The sequence below is a fragment of the Pyxicephalus adspersus genome, chromosome 12, assembly GCF_032062135.1.
Source record: "Pyxicephalus adspersus chromosome 12, UCB_Pads_2.0, whole genome shotgun sequence".
NCBI lineage: Eukaryota > Metazoa > Chordata > Amphibia > Anura > Pyxicephalidae > Pyxicephalus > Pyxicephalus adspersus.
Genome location: NC_092869.1, coordinates 30,962,867 through 30,981,625, shown reverse-complemented (window position 1 = coordinate 30,981,625; position 18,759 = coordinate 30,962,867). Strand labels below are relative to the sequence as shown.

General features: G+C 37.5%; 1 protein-coding gene across 3 annotated transcripts in view; it reads right to left on the bottom strand.

The window, feature by feature from the left end:
* DAAM1 (dishevelled associated activator of morphogenesis 1) overlaps nt 1–18,759 on the bottom strand; it is a 114,871-nt gene that overhangs the window by 30,038 nt on the left and 66,074 nt on the right. For all 3 annotated transcript variants that reach the window (XM_072428579.1, XM_072428578.1, XM_072428580.1), the window contains 11 exons: nt 18,456–18,527; nt 10,304–10,398; nt 9,050–9,383; nt 6,102–6,212; nt 5,637–5,740; nt 4,541–4,607; nt 4,343–4,460; nt 2,804–2,942; nt 2,263–2,321; nt 1,397–1,584; nt 29–334 (listed from right to left, as the gene is read on the bottom strand). In XM_072428579.1, the coding sequence (XP_072284680.1) occupies nt 29–334; nt 1,397–1,584; nt 2,263–2,321; nt 2,804–2,942; nt 4,343–4,460; nt 4,541–4,607; nt 5,637–5,740; nt 6,102–6,212; nt 9,050–9,383; nt 10,304–10,398; nt 18,456–18,527 (1,593 nt within the window). The remainder of the gene's footprint in view (nt 1–28; nt 335–1,396; nt 1,585–2,262; nt 2,322–2,803; nt 2,943–4,342; nt 4,461–4,540; nt 4,608–5,636; nt 5,741–6,101; nt 6,213–9,049; nt 9,384–10,303; nt 10,399–18,455; nt 18,528–18,759) is intronic.

Here is an 18,759-nt window from a genome sequence, read left to right as displayed (position 1 = left end):
ATTTAATTACAGAAGTCAGAGCAGTTACCTCTGGCAGTTTAGACCAATTGAAAGACTTGAGGGGATTGGTTGGCTGGGGTATATTTTTCCTTTTGAATGCAGAACCCAGAGGTGCTCCAGGTGGTGCTGCCAATCCTCCTAGAAGTGGTGGTCCTGGGGGAGGAGGAGGGCCACCAGGGGGTGGAGGTGGAGGAGGTGGGGGAGCCATTCCACCAGGCAGTGGCGGTGGGGGTGGTGGAGGCATAATATTCCCAGAAGGCAAAGATACTGGCCCACCTGGTGCTCCTGGCGGAGGTGGCGGTGGTCCTCCAGGACCAGGAGGACATACTGATCTCTACAACAGACAAAAATACATATAAGTAACTTATTGAAAATCAGAGCTAAGACTGAATATTTACTGTATAATAGAAAATAACATTTTAGAAAATTGACATGGCAAGTACAAGCAAGGAACCTGTGACCTATACAGTTTGGAATGTTCATGGTTCTCTACTATATGGCAGGCAATCTGTAGTCCAGCAGGAGAGTATAGGACTAACACTGCTTGGGATTTCAGTGCAACAGAAGCAGCATTGTCAGTTTACCATAAGAGCACAAAACATTTCTGTCAGATCAACAGGCACTTTTCTGTATTTTTTTATGAGAATGGCTAGCCCTAAGTGAGCAGGTTCTCACATACTTTGAAATGCTCATATATTACATTCTACAAGCATATATCACTTCATGGAACCACTGAACCCATTTTACCTATTTAGCTGATTATCAGTAATCCTGATTGTATTGTTCAGTTTTAAGCTGAACTCTGCTGTAGTTCAGCAAAGCTAGGTATACACTTATTTTATCTCCATGGTATATTTGATAAAAATCACAATCTAATTACAAAAAATCCTAAATTGATCCTCGAGAAACATTACGATTATTTGGGATTTGCTCAGTATTATAACTGTTTTTGATCATATAATGTAACGGAAATATAAGTTGCAAAGCACAAAGTGTATTATAATGTTGATAAAAGGCAACTGGTAATAGTCAACCGGAAAAAAAAAACTGTCCAGTCAATTTGCCAATTTGTTCTTTATATTCTGCCCAAAAACTTTTACAAATACAATTTTTTGACATTTTTGTCCTTCTTTCTAAGTGAAGAAAAACCGTGCATAGTGTTTGACTAGCATGTCATGTTCCTCCCCAAACCAGTGAAAGAAAATATTAGTTTATTGCTTTGCCTTTTCTTCCTTGGTAGTACATACGTACTGCAAGAAAAATGACCATCTCCATTTGCTGCTTCTTCTCTCTCCCTTAATATTTTATAGACTCTATATAAGAAAACTGGAACTTTGAGATTTCCCAAGGCTAAACCCCTAATTAAATAAAGAATATAGTGAGGACAATGCCTTACTTTGCTGAGCTCCTGTATTTGTGCTGTGAGCTCCACCACTTGCTGTTTGACCTGTTTGTTTTCACTAGACTCCTTTTCCAGCTTTTCCTTCATCTTGTTTAGAGTCTGCATCATCTCCTCTTTCTCCTGAGTTTTGGCGTCACACTCCCTCTCTTTCTTCTCCAGTTTTTGCTGCAGCTCATGATGTTCTGGTAAAGGACAAGGTGACATATGTTAGAGGATTTGGCACTAAAACCTATGACACTGTGATTAAGCAGTACACAATTATGATTGGATACAAATTAAACAAACGTAGGACCTTACATTACATAAGTGTTGGTAAATCAATAGGCAATTGTAGGTAGTATACGTAGGTGGCAAACTTAGGCCTTTAACAACCAAATCCTTTCCAAACTGCCATGGTTTGGTTGACTGCCAAGGAGGTTGCTCAGAGGTTATAAGTATTTCTTGGATATCTCCACCTGATATTTGCAATTAAATAAAAGCATTGCATGCCAAACAAATGTTTGCCGCCCTAACTTTACCATTATCTCTATTGACAAAATAAATAATGATTAAGTAACACAATTTATGATGGCTGCGGTGAGTGGGTAAAACTGGGGCGAGATTCTTGTTGTATAAATATCTAGATATGTACCAATCTATAAAATTGGTTATTGAAGGAATTCAGACTCCCTAAAAACATTCAAAGAGGGTTAAGACAACGGAATCGCAATAGGAAAGCATGCCATAAGGGAGGAAGAATGAAGGAAGCACGTTATACTGTGCCAGTATGTAGTGCTTTCGGCATTATGGCACTTGCTGGCCTCCCTCACCATGGTAAATTCTACTTTAACAGTACAAAATAAATTAGGAACTTAATTTACCTTTCCTCATTTTCTCAGCTTGCTCCTTCCATTGCTTGACTTCATTCTCATTGACCAGCCTATAAACATTAGAGTAGTACTTGGTTTTACTTGAAATCATTTCAGGCAAATAAGACCACACAAATCAAGGAATCTGTTGAAATCAATTTACTGATTCAGGCTCACCAATGTCTCAGCTAGCCAAAAAGAATACACTTATTGGCTGCTCATTGGAATGGAGGACAGGCCAAACCATGATGTTACCAAATTCCAACCATTAAGAAAAACAGGGCAATTTATATTTCTATCATTCCAACAATATGAAATAAATACTGGATATCAACCTCCTAAAATAGTAAATAGCTTTAAGAAGTATAAGTGACATCGGCCTATGTGCACAATATTGTAACCTATAGTACATTTTCTTCAATCTTTTTTGCACTAAATTACTGTCATTACCAAACTGTTTGCACCAAGTTAGGGCCAAACTAGTGTTTTGCAAGCTCTGGCTGAATACGTGGGAATTAAGCTATGTATGTTTTTCTAAGCAACAATGACTTACATTCGAACAACATTTTTGACATTAAAATTCTCCAGCGGGGAGATGTCCGGATCTTGCCCTTTGTCATTCTGGATGACGATTTGCTGAACTATCCGGTCCAGAAGTAACCAGTAATGCACAGTGTTGCCACTTCTTTTATCTAGCAGAAAAAAAAAAATAAAATATGAATAAAACATATTCAGGAATAACAAGGACACTGCCCTCTACTTACAAAGTTTCAGATAAGTTATCGTGTTCTTGGAAGAAACAAAAATAATCAATTGTCACTAAACAAGTGTTCTATAAATATCTGTGACGTAGCAGAAATGCAATGGGGAGACAACAGAAGAGCCAGCCAAAAAGATATAAGCAATGTCAGTTGGGCGCCAGCTTCAATGAAGTTATGATATAAAAACAGTTAAGTGTCTTTTCAACACTGGGCTGCTGCAGACATATTACACAGCCCAGGCCAACAGCAACACAAGAGGCAGACTTCAACACAGCTGTCCAAGCAGAAAACTATGAAATGCTAGTAATAACTGTCGTCATCCAGAGGGTAAAATCTGCCTTATCACTTACTTTAATCAGTGTTTATGACATTATAAAACCAAGCCAAAATTTAACTGCATTCTCTGGACAGGTCAGCATCATAGCAAAAAATATTGAAACACCCAAATATAAAACCAGGGCACTCTATTAAGATCCTGTTTCTACTTGATTATCACCAAGCACTTATGGGCATGCCAACAGAATTCAGCTATGAGTTCCATTATTCAGTAATCCACATACACTACCATGCCAGCATTCTTGGGAACAACTGTGATTAGGACATGTTGAAAAACCCTGCTTGTTTGGTAATATTTTGAACATACCATGGGTGGCATGTTAAGTCTTAGGCACTATTAGCAATCAGCCATGTCATACAGGTGCAGTTACTACCGCTGGCTTGTACATTTTTCCTAGGGCAGCAGAACTTTGCCATAACCTCCAACTGCTCCCTAATGCCTCTGGCCAACTTTAGTATCCAAATTCCCAAAATTGTAAACACAGCACATTTCCAGCCATCATAGCTATTACTACAGCTACAAATCACTGGTAATCACTAGATATGGAGATTTGTACTGGATAGGAGCCACTAATATAAAATGCCCCTTAGAAGAAACCACCCAAACTAAAGAAAACAGCTGTTTACAGGAAGGATTAAAGTCACACATTTATTTGCAATGACATGACTAGGTGTAAAAAAAACCTTCAAAAGTGCTTTTCATGTATTCTATTACTCAGTGGCACTACTGAGTTAATAAGGGTGTAATGTTAGAGATGACCAACACTACAACCAATGTTTCCATTGATGGGGCAAGACAAAAAAAAATCATCATGTAAGGATTACATTCCATAGGTTACTGATACAAAAGAAGATTGCTCTTTTGTCCACTTGTGTATTCAGCCTTAGAACATGATGACATTTATTGTATTACAAGTCAAAACAAGGTCAGGCCTGGTCTTTTTATTAGGACCTCTCTTACTTTAGGATATCCCATTATTGGCCTCCATACTTACAAGGCATTTGAAGGCAGTGATGTAAAATAGACATAAAGTGCGGATAAGATTCAGAGTGCGTTATCCTCTTTCGTATCAGCTCAAACATCTGGGTTGCGCTCTTAGTGTCTATGTGGACCTGTTTAGAAAAAGGTAAACATTCAGAACTCGGTAATAAAAATTACCCTCAATCCAATATTAGTGGGACTGGATACTCACCAAATCAAATTGTTTAGCAAATTCAAGCTCATCTTCATTCCTTAGCATTTCAAAGAAATCTAAATGCCTATTATTAAAACAGATTACAGGAACACAATGAATATATACTTAATTTCTTTTTATTATTATACATGTATGAAATATATATATATATATATATATATATATATATATATATATATATAATTATTCTCTAAAATGCAGTCTTTCCCACACTGTCCTAGATTCTCCCAGATTACCATTACAGTGCCGCAAGCAGCAAAGCTATTTATACAAGTTACGAAAATGAATGTTGACATTTCTGTGGAGAATGTATTTGCTATAGTTATTAGTATATTTTCCCCTGCATTAACATTTGGCATGTAGACATAGGATGTAGGCATAGGAACAATGTATCCAATGTCATTGGTTATTTTAAGCTAGGAAGTCACTGAGGAAGACACTTAGGACAATGTAACTACTGCATCCTTCAGTAAGATTATAGCATAGGCAACTTTCTGGCTGTAACAAAATCCTTCCTCACAAATGCTACTTTAAGCCATTTTTATATTTAGTTAAATTATATTAACTTGTTCTTATCAAAGTACTTTAATGAAATGTATTCATGCTTTTATCATTTATTATGCCTTGATAGTTGGCCAAAGGGATAAACACACTGGCTGGATGGTTCTGCAGGACAACAGTCCCTTAATCCCCCTTAGCCGAGATAATGTGATCAGAACCATGCAAATTCTGGAGCAAAAGTATTTTTTCTACTAGCTCTATTCTACAATGTATGCGTATGTTCTGGTGGGTAAATTAGGAAGAGAGAAGGACTCAAAGTATAAAGGTCTGCATTTGATTCTTTAAGAGTGCTCCATACAAATACTAAAGGAGAGAAAACCTTGTAATGACATTTTTAGTTCATCTATCTATCATGCAATATTTGTAAAATAGAGTGCGCTTGAAGGGTCATTCACCATCAGCTGAATGGTAACTTCTGAACTGTTTGATAGATTCTTTTTTAAAAATATAAAAAATTTAATAAACAATTTTTAAAAGAAAAGAAAAAAAGAAAACTGTATATCCATACAGTTCAATAATCCCAATCAAATACCTGTCAAGTGTTGAATTGTCATGTTCACGTAGTTTATCAATTACCGGCTGGATCCCCAACATTAGAAATTCATATCTGAGGTGAAGTCGGAAATCCAGGCTTTCCTTTAAAGCAAACAGCGAGTTTGGGTCAAAATTATAATAAGTATTTCAAGATCAACTAGGATATATATATAATTCCCCAAGATTTCAGAGCTGAATATACCTCTTAAAAAATTAAATTTAAATCCCTCTCCTTTACCCAAAACATCTATAAATTCATGGTCTATTATAAGAAGAAATTACACCCAAACTTTTCAATTACAATGTGGAAGAGCCTGGGCATTGCAGCATAATGACATCCTCTAAATGTGCAGGTATTATTGTAATCTGTTGGTATTACAAATATATGTTTGCCTTTTTATTTACTCAAATTCATCACTGAATACCCCACCCAGCACAACGATTGTTGAAAAATATTACTTACTACACCTGCTCCTTGGCTCAGAACAGCATTAATGAAGGACATGATGGCGGTCTTAAGGCTCACTTCATCGCGGTACCTTCCTGTACTACGGTCCAAGTCATTAATCAGAGTCTAAAAAGTGTTCAAAGTAATTTAATAATAGCATAGCAATATGAAAAAACGTCCTAGTTTTTCAAGTTCTAGAAAACATCAAAAGGGCATAGATGTATTTTTTATTCCTCATGGTAAAACTCTATGGGTTCCTTTATAATACCAAAATTACTATTACTACAATATGTTTTTAACGGATACTTGTCATTTTAATGGTTTCAATATATTGTTTAATTCTCACTGGTCATAGGTTTTGCCTAGCAGACACACAACAAATACATTGCCTGTTATTCTGTAATCATGCCACGTGTGTCCAACCCTGAAAACAAAAATCAACAAAGAAAGCAAAAGCATCATGAAGGTGGTTTGATTTGTTTGCTAACTAAAAAGTGAAAATCTGATAGCTTGCCAAAACCAATGACTTCAACGGGTGTGACTTCAGTATATCTAAATCAGCTCAGTTTTGACCAGACCGTTTCCTCATTATGGGAACATAATTCTGATCAATGAAGTAATTAATTACTGTCGGTGAAAGGCAAAAAATGTGTTTTAAATTGTATTATGCAGCATCTAATTAGTGGTCAGCCCTCATTTACTAAATTACAAAGTGCTTCATGACACATAGGCTCATAAAAAGCCATACGTACAAATTACAGGGCATTGGTTGCTGGTACAAAGTACATTCTGTGCTTAACATTCTAAGAGACTAAGGAACACATTTAATTAAATTTTGCAGTGTATCTGATGAAAATCAGCCACTGAAAAACATTATTATTTTCATTATTGAATAGCATCTACAGAGTTCTTTATCTGTGAATACCACACACTTTTACAAATGCCTAAAACAAGTTATTAAATCACTTCCTGATTTAGTCAATGCAAAAATGCCTTAATTATTTTTATAAACTGCCTTTCTGATTTTGGGGCAAAAATAGATTTACTAAACATTCGATTATGAAGGTAAACATGAAATGCTTCATAAGAATAATTAATATGTACCACTTGCAGCTTTACCAAGTCAGCCTACTGCTATGCTGCCAATAACATGCATTGTCAACAGTATAGGTGTTAAAGTACTCGCTTGGGGTCTTTTTTTTGTTTTGTTTTTTTAGAAAACAAGGTAAACCAATAAAATGAATCGGAGACAATTTAATTTTAGTGTCTTGGGCCATTATGGATTTTTGTTAAGGTTGTAGAGCCTGATGGGCCTGATTTAATAAAGCTCTCCAAGTCTGAAGAGGCTACTTCATGAGTAAAGTTGGGTGATCCAGCAAAGCTGGAATGGAGTTCTTCAGAGTAATTTGCTACCCTGCAGCAGATCCATTCCAGGTTTGCTGGATCACCAAGCTTCACTGATGAAAGTGTATCCTCTCCAGCCTTGGAGAGCTTTAATAAATTAGGCCCAATGTGTTTGTCTCTCCAAGGCTAGACATTGCAAGCTACAACTTTTTATTGGCCATGCCACAGTTAACTAGCAACTCATAATGAAAACTTGAGATCATCAGAGGCGCTTATTATTACACATAGGGATTTTCTAATATGTTAAGAAATCCCAGCAACCGCACCTTTATCTCCATGAATAACAAAACACACCTTTTGAAGATCCCCACAAAACACCATTAGCTTATTAAGATACTTAATGCTGAACAGACACTATTCCTGTACTGAAAATTCACTCATTGATTTACTGTATACTGTTATGTATGTTCCTTAGAAACTACTTCAAGTCAGATAGAGCCTGACTCATTACCTGGAGAGCATGAAACATCTAAAGTCACGTACACAAGTCCTACGGTTCTCGCCCGATAATTGGTTTAGGGCCGATATCGGACGAGAATCTGGCGTGTGTACAGCGCCAGTCATCTATCCTCCGAACGACCGTCCTAGCAGATCCACAGACAATGGACGACTAACGATCCTCCTACAGGGGAAGCAGGGGGAGAGCTCACAGCAGGGTGCAGCGCCGTCGCACCCTCTCTCCCCTCTGCATAGAGCAGAACGGTGCTGTATGTACAGCACTCGTTCATGCATCGTGCAGTGCTAGTCGTTGGAAAGGATCGTGAAAGATCCCTTCCTAAGACAAATATTGCAAGTGTGTATGCGGCTTAAGTCTTTGTTTCCTAGCCTTACTGTCCCTAGACCACCCCTTTCATTCATTGAATCTCAGTTCTTTCAATATTGAAAGCCCAGATTTACATAGGGCATTATTCAAAACAGCCTGCAAGCAAATGCAATCTATATAGCAACTCCTTTCCTTGAGACTGATTGCCTCTCTCCAAGGGCTTTCGATGTTTGCCTAATAAGAGGGAGCTTGCCTCATGCATCAGGGCAGAGCACTTTGAGAGGAATACTAAACCAGGGTGCTATGAGGTTTCCAGGAATCTACATAAAGCACCTTAATGGCCCCTTTCACCAGCTCCATTTCCGCCATGATCTGCCTGCATTTCATAGAGCACTGCACCACACTGACTTGGTTATGTCTACAAAATGGTATGTAAAAAAAAAAAAAAAAAACAGCTTCCTCAAACTAAGATGATTTAAATTACCCAACATTGGAACATGGGTGACTTAAGATAGATTCCAGGTCTAGCCTTTACCTGCAGTTAAAGACCAACACCTGTGAATATAATTTTTATACAAAATGATGGTCTCGGTCTAGGTACTGACCCACTCACTACCACCAATATTCAGTTCTTATGAGCAGCTGCCTGTAGAATCTCAACTGTGGAAGTGGTTCATGTGCAAAAGCAAGAGGTAAATACACTGCAACCCTACATTACATCTAAGCATAACCTTAGTGTTAAAATAATAATAATAAATTAGGTTTCCACTTTCAAAGGAACATTGGTGTATCCTACCTGGAAGCGCGTTCTTTCACTGGCATATTTCTGGTAGTGCAGCATGGCTTCTAGAACTTTCTTATGTCCTCCAGGGACTAAGCAGACAGCACCCATAATTTCCAATACGGCCACCTTAGTTTTGATGTTCTCTGTTGCCAGACTCTGAGCGATCACATTTATGCTCTCTGAATGGGCCAAGACATGAGCCCTCCCCTGAGAGTTGTTCATCAGCGCCTTAATGCAACCGATGAGAGAGGTATGTATTTGGGACTCTGCTATTTCATAGTCCATATTTTTCAGGAAGTTCAAAATGCAAGTTAAACCATCCAACTCTATAAATCTGGTGACAAACCTGAAAAAAGATATACATTTCAAGATAAAGCACCAAAGTAAATATATGAAATTAGGTTAAAAAAAAAAGTCAACATATGCTGCCAAAACATGAAAAGGCATTTGCATTATTTGAACACATTGGCTCCTTTATTAAATCACTACAGATTAAAGCAAACCTGTTGGAGAAATGTAAGAAGCCCCTTATGTGCATACATGCCCCAACTATTTAATTACAGAAGCAAGAGGGTAAAAGTGACAGCCAAGCAAATAGCATTTGCAGACTGGGTCAGCAGTGGCAGATTATAGGATTCATTACAAGTTACCTTTATAGCAATCACATGCAGAGCAAAGCAAGAGCTTTGCATTAATCCCTTAAATGCCTTAATAAATTTACTTATTCTTCTTTCATGATTCTGTTCAGTGTCAGGAGCAAAAATTATTTGCAACAATTGTCTGGTAGTTCCAGGATTAGAGAAGCATGTGACTGGCTCGGAGAGTCCACAACCCTGTGTAAGCTATACCAGCAGTGATGCAGAGCTCACATAGGGCTAACATTCACGCTCACCTTTACTTACTTGATCACATCCCAGATCATGCAGACAACCCAATCCAAGAATTTTGAACCTCTCGGTACTGCCCATGAGCAATGTATTCTTCAAGCACCCTAACAGAAAAGCCCACTAGCTGCAGGCTTTCATTAGGGCCTATGGAGGCCAAGTTGCATATTGCCAGTTCAGAAGAGAACCAGAACAAATTCCAGTCCACAGCTACTGAAATTATTAGCTCAATGATCTGACATATGAGCAAAGTCATTTAGCTAAATGAGAGAGGAAAATAAGGTCTGTTTGGATTAAGTTTTAGAAGTATAGTTATATAAATAATAATGACAAAAAATGCATTGATGCCAGAGACACACATACATTTTTGATTTGTACTAACCTCATAGGTTTTGTCCTCAGTGCAGTCTTTAGACTCTCGATGGTTTTGTTTCTTTCGTACTCATCCTCCTTATCCATTGCCAACAATGTTCTTCTCTGCAACATTGGAATACAACAGGTTAATTGCTGGTTCATTGACGCATTATTTTTAAAACAGCAATGAGTATGATGTTTGCTAGGATCAGATGAATGTGTTTAGGGATAGTATACTCGAAACAATTCTAATAAAAACAAAAAAACAGAAACAACCTACCTATTAATAATATCTATTTAATAGTATTTTATAGTGAAACTAGTTTGTGCTCTCAGCAATCATTTGTTCTTGTTTTATGAACACTTTTAATGAACTTACCCTTTCCAGACCCAGCCCTATCAACACACAGCCTCTCTCTAAAATATTGCAAGTCTTGCTCCTTGTCAGATTGGCAAAGACAGCCCGCAGCTCCAAAGCCATAAAAATAGAAAGTGTTCATTTTGTATTGACCAAAAACAAGTAAGTAATGCTTACTACCCCATTTTACAGAAATGTTTATTTCACAGCCAAAATGTAGACATAACTTTGTTTTTCAAAGAGCCCCTGAAATGGCTTCTCCCACCATGGATGATATATGAAGCTTATTACCTTTTAAGACACTACGGTTTATGTTGCTAATATGGCATGAAACACAATGTCATTTCAGATTATTAAAGACTAGGCAGAACGGGATCTGGGACCTGGAGCAGATGGCTGAGAAATATCATGGGGCTTGTTCAGGAATGGTGACCACACTTTCTGCAGTAATTAAACTATGAATCATTTCAGACATTTTAAAAGTACGTATGTATGTCATCACATATGCATACAGTCATTCAAATTTTATCAGAATGAGAACAGACAATAGAATAATATTATGATGAGCGAAAAACATAATTGGTTCTTAACCAATATATTACTTTATTACATTTATACATATACATTATTACATTTAGCTTTTCTTTTTAAATCAGTTTCAAGAAGCTACAATAAGTAGGTAAATTGTATCTAAGCTCACTTAGTTCTTGGATGTGGGTGTATTTACTTTCTTTTTCACCTGGTGATTCTTCATGCAATATACTTTTTAACTTATGGTGTCAACTCATAGGGCTATAGAACTACTCCATGACATGGGGTAAGTTGTTCTCTAGTTCCAGTAAACACTTGATTTAGGGTCAAAACCCCTGTGCAATGCACTACATGGAGCCATAATCACAGCCCACAGCTACATTTCCCTTGTTAAATTGAAGACTCAGTACAATGTTCTGCTACATATTATACAGAAAACATGTTATTTTAAACAAAGAAATTAAATCCTGCTGTCAGCCTGCAAACACAAAGGCAGAATTCAGTTCCAGATAAATAAGTCTGGATTTTCTATGTACTATATTATTAATATTAGGCAACACCATTTGAATTCCATGGGAAAGATAACAAGGTATTATTTTAATGACTGATGCCATATGCGTTCATTTTTATACTTAAGAAAATAAACGACCTAATAAGCTTGTATACAGATAGAGCAAACGGCGCTTGCATTAACAAATCTAAAAAGGAAAAAAAAAGGAAGAGCATTTGGGTTCTATTGTATTGCTAGAGCGGCCCCATGGTAATATGTGGGGACAGCTGTCAGCAGAGGAACAATGCAATCCTGTGCCCTGCAGGGATGGCTGCCCACTGATGTCATTTATTCCATCACGTCCTGCAACCTTCAACAAAGGCAGCACAGACGATGGAGACTTTAATCTCCCCAATATCCCGGCTGCTGCTTATATAGATGACTGCTCACCCATTAGCCATGGAAGAGATCAATAAACCATGTTAGCTGCATGGCTAGGACAGACTTATCAGCCCTTACACAGAAGTAGGACAAACTGCTTATAACTTAAAGATATCTTGACCCCAACAAACAATTTGCGGGTAAAGGCAGATTAAATCATGTAAATTCCCACTAGCAGCATCCTACCTTACAATGGCCATTTTTTTATTGACTTGCAAAATATCTACAAACTTTTTATAAAATTTGACTACTTTGAAAAAGGTCCTTTATCTCCCCCTCGCACATCACAGACCCTCTCCTCCTTTGGATGCATCTAACTACTTAATTTGATGGTCAAGCCCCTCCACCTCATTTCTTTCCTAATTACATTTTTAATTAGCAGCCAGGGAAGAAATGATGGGAAAAAATATACAACAGCCTTTCTTGACCTTTTGGATCCAAAATAACTATTTAAATAGTTTCCAAGTCTTGGGAAACCCTTGCTAAAACAAATTATTTGGGGTCAGTGGGGAAAATTCACCTTATAGTGGTGATCAGAACACCATTACAGACAGATGAAATACTACTGGTGTCATGCAGGTGGCTCTGCCATGTGGCCTTGGACCCAGAACTAGGGAGGCACCATCAGATGGGAGGTAATAGGGCACAGCAGCTTCTGGAGAAACCATGGGGTTCCACAAACCCTAATTAGGAATTAAGCTCAGTAGGAAGAAGCTGTACTCTGGTGACAGCCCCTGTAATGTGACCCAGCTTTACAGCAGCCAGACAAAAACAGCCGGGTGGTTACAAAAAAAAGTGCCGGGTGGTGTGTCACTGGAGTGTCATCTGAGGTGCTGCTTTGTGTCTGCTTGGGTTGCCGATATCTCATCCAATATTAGTTAGCAGCAGTCTCAGGGATTTTGGTGATGTGCACAAGGGAGAGTTTTACAATTAAATAATATGCACACTATCTAATAAATTATTTTATTGAAGGATCATAGCTGCAAAAAAACGGCCTAGCAACAGGGTCATTTATAGACGGAAAAGTATTCCCCAGAACCAGTATGTAGCTATATGAACACGGTAGGATCAGCAGGATGGCCAAGCTAAGATTTTTTAAAAGGAGTTCTGAAATGGAAATCTTGTATTTTTACTATAGCTGGCTTCTTTTTCTCCCTACAGTTAACCTATCAGTTACATTATACACTAAACAAATAAAGCACAAGCCAAGAAAAAAAATGGTACTTGTCCTGCAATGGGAACAAAATTACAGCCAGATTCCCTATGTGACCTGGGTCAGATTAAAGGAATACAATCATGAGAAATTAATAGAAGTTGCCAGTACTGAATTCTCTTTTCAGAAAGCTAGTTTCCAGGTTGGCACAGTTTGACTTTGAGTGCTTTTGGAGTCAATGGTATGGGACAGGTAAAGAGATATGTAGTTTTGAAGCTTATTTACAGTCTGCTTGTTCAAAGACTAATAGAAGAAAAAAAAGTCTGACTATCATTTATCTAGCAGTTTCATGTGGAGGCCTGTCCGAATACTTTTCTCATGACACAGTCACTTTCCCATATGGGCTGACCCCATATACATGCAGAAAGACAAAAAAACATAGTATTCCACTGATAAAAATTATTTGTATAACTAAAAGCAGTAAAATGCCAAGAAAACAAACAAAATCATCCTCAATTCAATATATATTACAGTTTTTGTTAATAAAATGTGTAAAATGTTTGAACTTTGTAATATTTCTTTCAGCCTAAAAAGACTCTTATTTTTTGGTTTTCTTGTAAAGGATACAGAAGCACCCCAAGTTTCACACTAACATTTTGCTCCCTTTATGATACCACTAAATACATATACTGGAATATTTTCTTTTGCAATAAATGATTGTGTGTGCAGGTGTATACATTTTTTTGCACAGTGATATCTATACTTCCTTCATATAAAATATATGGCGGAGAAACCAAACTGTAAAATTACTACGGACATGGAATCATTTTCTCTGAAGGACTATTGGCATGTGAGCAAACAGCCTTAAGAAAAAAAAAAATTTGGGTCAGTGAGGGCTTTTCAGCAAATCCTTTTCTCTGTGGCAACTTTGGCATGGTCACTGCCTATTTACTATATAGACAGCAGGCATGTACAGAGCTTTTAAGAATGTTTGGCACTCAGATCATGCATGTCCCATTAAATGTTTGTCTAATGTCTATTACCAGCTTTAGAACCAACACATTGGAGCTAATTGTTTAAAATCAGACCCATGAGTGATTGCTCATTCGATTAACAATAAGATCATTTCCCCCATGCAAAGTGATCTCCATTATGGGATTTGTTTATCTCCAACTTTTGATATGCTATGATTTGAATATGTCCAACTTTTTCAGCAGAGCCCATACCTGACAGGTGAAATAGTCTAACCTCCCAGTAATTATTCTGTTGTTTCAATGCTGTAGAATCCTATACATGATGAGATCCTTAAAACAAATACTCCAGACTTTGTATGGTAGAATGGTCATGTATCCTCTACTGATGAACTAGTCAATGAAAAATTTAATCATCCTTTGGAATAGGAAGCCATTCTATAGGCTTACAACTGAGCAATTAAAAAAATGATCCAATGGGGGGTGGGCAGGTTTGTTTTGGATAAAATATATAACTGTGGGGGGCTGGAGGATGCTGCATTCCCCTGTAAACCAACAGTGGGAGCGAAGATCTATAGTATACAATCAGTGCCTTTTCAGCAACTGAGCAAACGCAAAAAAAAAAAAAAATATCTGGTGTTCAAAAACTGCCTTTAGCATATGACTAAATGAGAAAAGATAGCACAGTGGACTTTGTGCTACAAGACAATTTAGAGAATAATCTATTAATTACACCGTTTAAATTTTCTGATTAAGTGAATTACAATTTTCTGTAACTCTTATCAGCTAAACAAAGCCAGCTGTGCAGGAAGCAGATCATCCCTCCCACGCTGTCTCAGTGATAATACTACAACATTTACTACAAAAACTTCAGCATCACATGCTCACTTCTCTTCTTCTAATGTCATTCTGTTACTATTCAGGTGTTTCATCATCTCATATCACCCATGACATAATGACATAAAATGAGTAATACAATGTGAACACTTTGGGTTTGCATTACTGCTGAGCAACTACAAAATCTGTGTGCAAAGGGTTTTTTTTTTTTTAAGGGATGAGGGGTTTACTTCAGTTTTTTTACTCATGTCTAGATTTCCATTCTTGCTTCCTGCACAGGTGACTATGGTCATATATAGAGTAAATATAAGATGACATAGGAATACAATATTACATAGGAAATTTGAGGTTTGATTTCAGCAATGATGGTAATAATGTGACACATGTTGCTTCTAAGGCTAAATACACGCGAGCAATAATTGTTGTTGGAAAGGATCTTTCACAATCCTTTCCAACTACAAAAAACTGCACGATACACGAACGAGTGCTGTACAAACGTATTTTAGGGGGCGGTGGATAGCGGCTGAGCGGCACCCCATTGCACTCTCTCCCCTTCATTTTCATTAGGGTCGTTCCTCGTTCGTGGATCCGCCAGTCGTTTAGACGATGAGCGTTGTACACGTGGCAGATTCTCGTCTGATAGATGAGGCGATTAACGGAGAACCATCTGACATGTGTACCTAGCCTATGGCTAATTGTGTCATGGTTACTTATCTTCCTTGATCTCTGGGATCAAATTTTTGAGAGCATGTCTTTGCTGTATTATGGCGCTAGAGGGAGGAGGAAACAATGCTCTAAATTTCCTGATGAAGAGGACAGTTTCCACGAAACACGTAGAAAATAGTATCATCTAGAGATCTTGTCTGAAAATTTTGTGTGTACCGGAGATGGTGATCTGTTTTTATAATATTTTATTATGAACAAATAAAAATACAATTTTACTTTTCTGATTTTAATTTGGATTAAGTAAGTTTGTTTTTTCTTTGCTGCCTCTAAAGTCCCGTTAACTGTTTTGCTTTGTTATTGAAATTATTGGGATGTGGCTGAATAAATGTATATACCGAGTGGGAAGAATTTTTTTCTATAAATAGAAGAGATCTTCTAAATAGAACATAAGCCGAAAATGACAACAACGAGGTTCTAACACATTTCATAATTACACCAATTGAAGGATTCATCAGGCCAAGTCATCTCCTCCTCCATGGTAAAGTTTTAATGACAATTTGGCCATTGTAGACATTTTTGGTGGTGGGCAGGGGTCAGCATGGGCACTCTAAATTGTCTATGTCTAAGCTTTAATGTAGTGTGTATTCTGAAACCTTCTTCTAACAGCCAGCATTACATTTTTCAGCAATTTATGCAATGGTGGCTCTTCTGTGGGATTGGACCAGACAACCTAGCCTCCCCACCCACACGTATTATTGTGTCACAGATTGTCCTTCCTTGGACCACTAACCACTGAAAATGAGGAACACCCCTAACCCAGTCACCTAACCTTTACAAATTAGGTCCTTGATCTAGTTAGTTTTTTCTTGCTTCTAACAAATTACCTTCAAAACAGATTGTAGGCCTTTAGTAAAAAAGAGACTAAGTATATTTCTAATGTATGAAAAGCTTTTTCTGCCTCTGTAATATTTCTTCTAAGCTTACAATGAGCCACAAATGTGCAGCTCAGGGTACATTCTTAGCATGCCTTGGTTCTAGGATATATTAACTCCTTTGGACATGTATGGAATTCTTGTCATCCTTGGCCAAGGTTTCTGACCGAGTAGGAACATTTGTCTGGAATATTTGTCGCCATTGGAAGATTTTCCCTCTGTTTTTTGGACTTTTTGTTTTTTGAACTTAAAATTTCAGCTCCAGTGGCAATGGCCAATAGGACAAATGGAAAGTGAATTTCTCAGAGGGGCACCCCAGATGGCAATATGAATCTGTAAGGTATTCTAACCTTCTAACATTCTAACCCAGCTCTAACCAAAGACGTTTTAGTTTTAGATACACTCCAACTGCAAGAGCAAGACCACATTTTCTGAACCTGCAAATATGCCTTAGTTCTGAGTTTAATTTCTTGTGCTGCTCACTTTCCTATCCTTCCCCAGCTAATGTAATGTAGGATAATTGACATACAGGCATTTGTGTAATTCCTTTTTGCTGGAATTTCTCCTCTCCCTTCTCTCTTATTAGCCAGTAAAGACACTTCCAACCCAATCTCACTCTTCCGCTAGCAATTAACAGCAGCCAGCAATGCCAAGCTATACAGCATTTTCAATGCTGGCATTACAAGAAGAGAATCTTCAGCTGTCCCCAGCATACTTTACTCAATATGCTGGATATGGGACAGTAAACAACTGCTCCTTTCATAAGCCTTCCATTTTGTTTTCATTATCTTGAGTGATGAGAGGAGATATTTATTCTATCTAGAGTATGCACCTGGCAAATTTCCATGCTGCAGTTGCTTGACAGCTGTGCCATGCTACATCGCCTCACCCTGGCATTTTCCCTCCATATTAATGGTATCACTGACACCCATTTAACCTTCGTCATCTCAAAGTTAATAGAGAGCACACAAAACTTTAGTGTCTAAAGGATTACCATGATACATTTGTCACTAAGTGTACACAGGGTTTGTATGAATTATAGTGTGTTTCTGCTTGTACAAGGACAAGTTAAATTTTAACTATTGAGCCTCCAAATCTAGTTACACATAACATCTTTACCCCTAAAAGATTACCTTACAGAAAAATTTCAGAACTCCCAGCATTTAAAAGGATGCAAGGTTCACACGTGTCAGAGCCTAAAGTGGTATATTAGATGCAGAAATCCAGATAAACCACTAAATATGCAGTTAAAATATATAAATGTCTTTTTTCTGTAGGGCCCTGCAAATTTGGCCAACCTTTCTTGTAATATACACATGTCTCTGCTAATATGGAGGATCCTTTTGTCATGTTTGCATATTGGAAAGTGGTAAAGATCAGGCCTTACATCGGGATAGAAGTGGGGCAATGAGGCACAAAAAGCAAACAGGAGAAGCAGGAATTAAGGATGTCACCTGTCTGGCTGGGCAATAAGGTAGATGGGTAATAAATCTCAGGACTGACAGCTGGTCAGAATTGCAATTCTTTTGGCAAGTATATTTCAACTCATTAAACTGTTTGCCAGGAGTTTTCCTTTAAGCCATACAGATAATTAAAGTAAGCTCGGTTCAATATTTGCTTTACTGTGCCAGGGGATGATTATGAAATACCAGCTTTTCTGTACATCTGGCAAGTTGCCTACTAGGGAAGTGGTCAGCAGGATTCTGGAGATTTGCAGGAACAAGTGACAAATGCACTTTGCACCCGGCACTTTTGTCAGATCTCAGTTTAAGAACTTGATGTTAGACTATTTAGTACTTACAGCAGCCATAGAATTCAGTTCATCAATGTAAAATTCTGGCCAACTTGTAGCACCTTTATTTTCTTCCTGGTCCTATGGAAAGAAACAAATGAGATTGAAAACATTAATCCATGATTGAACAGGTTATACAAAAAGCATGTCTAATGGAAAAATGTTACATATAAAAAAAAAGAGGAACTTCTAAAATTATGAATAACTAATATATGCCACTCCCAGTAATGTGAAAGGCCAATATGCTGTCAACATTTAGAATTCTTGCAGGAATAAAGAAATGAAAAAATATATATATACTTTTTTTTTAATA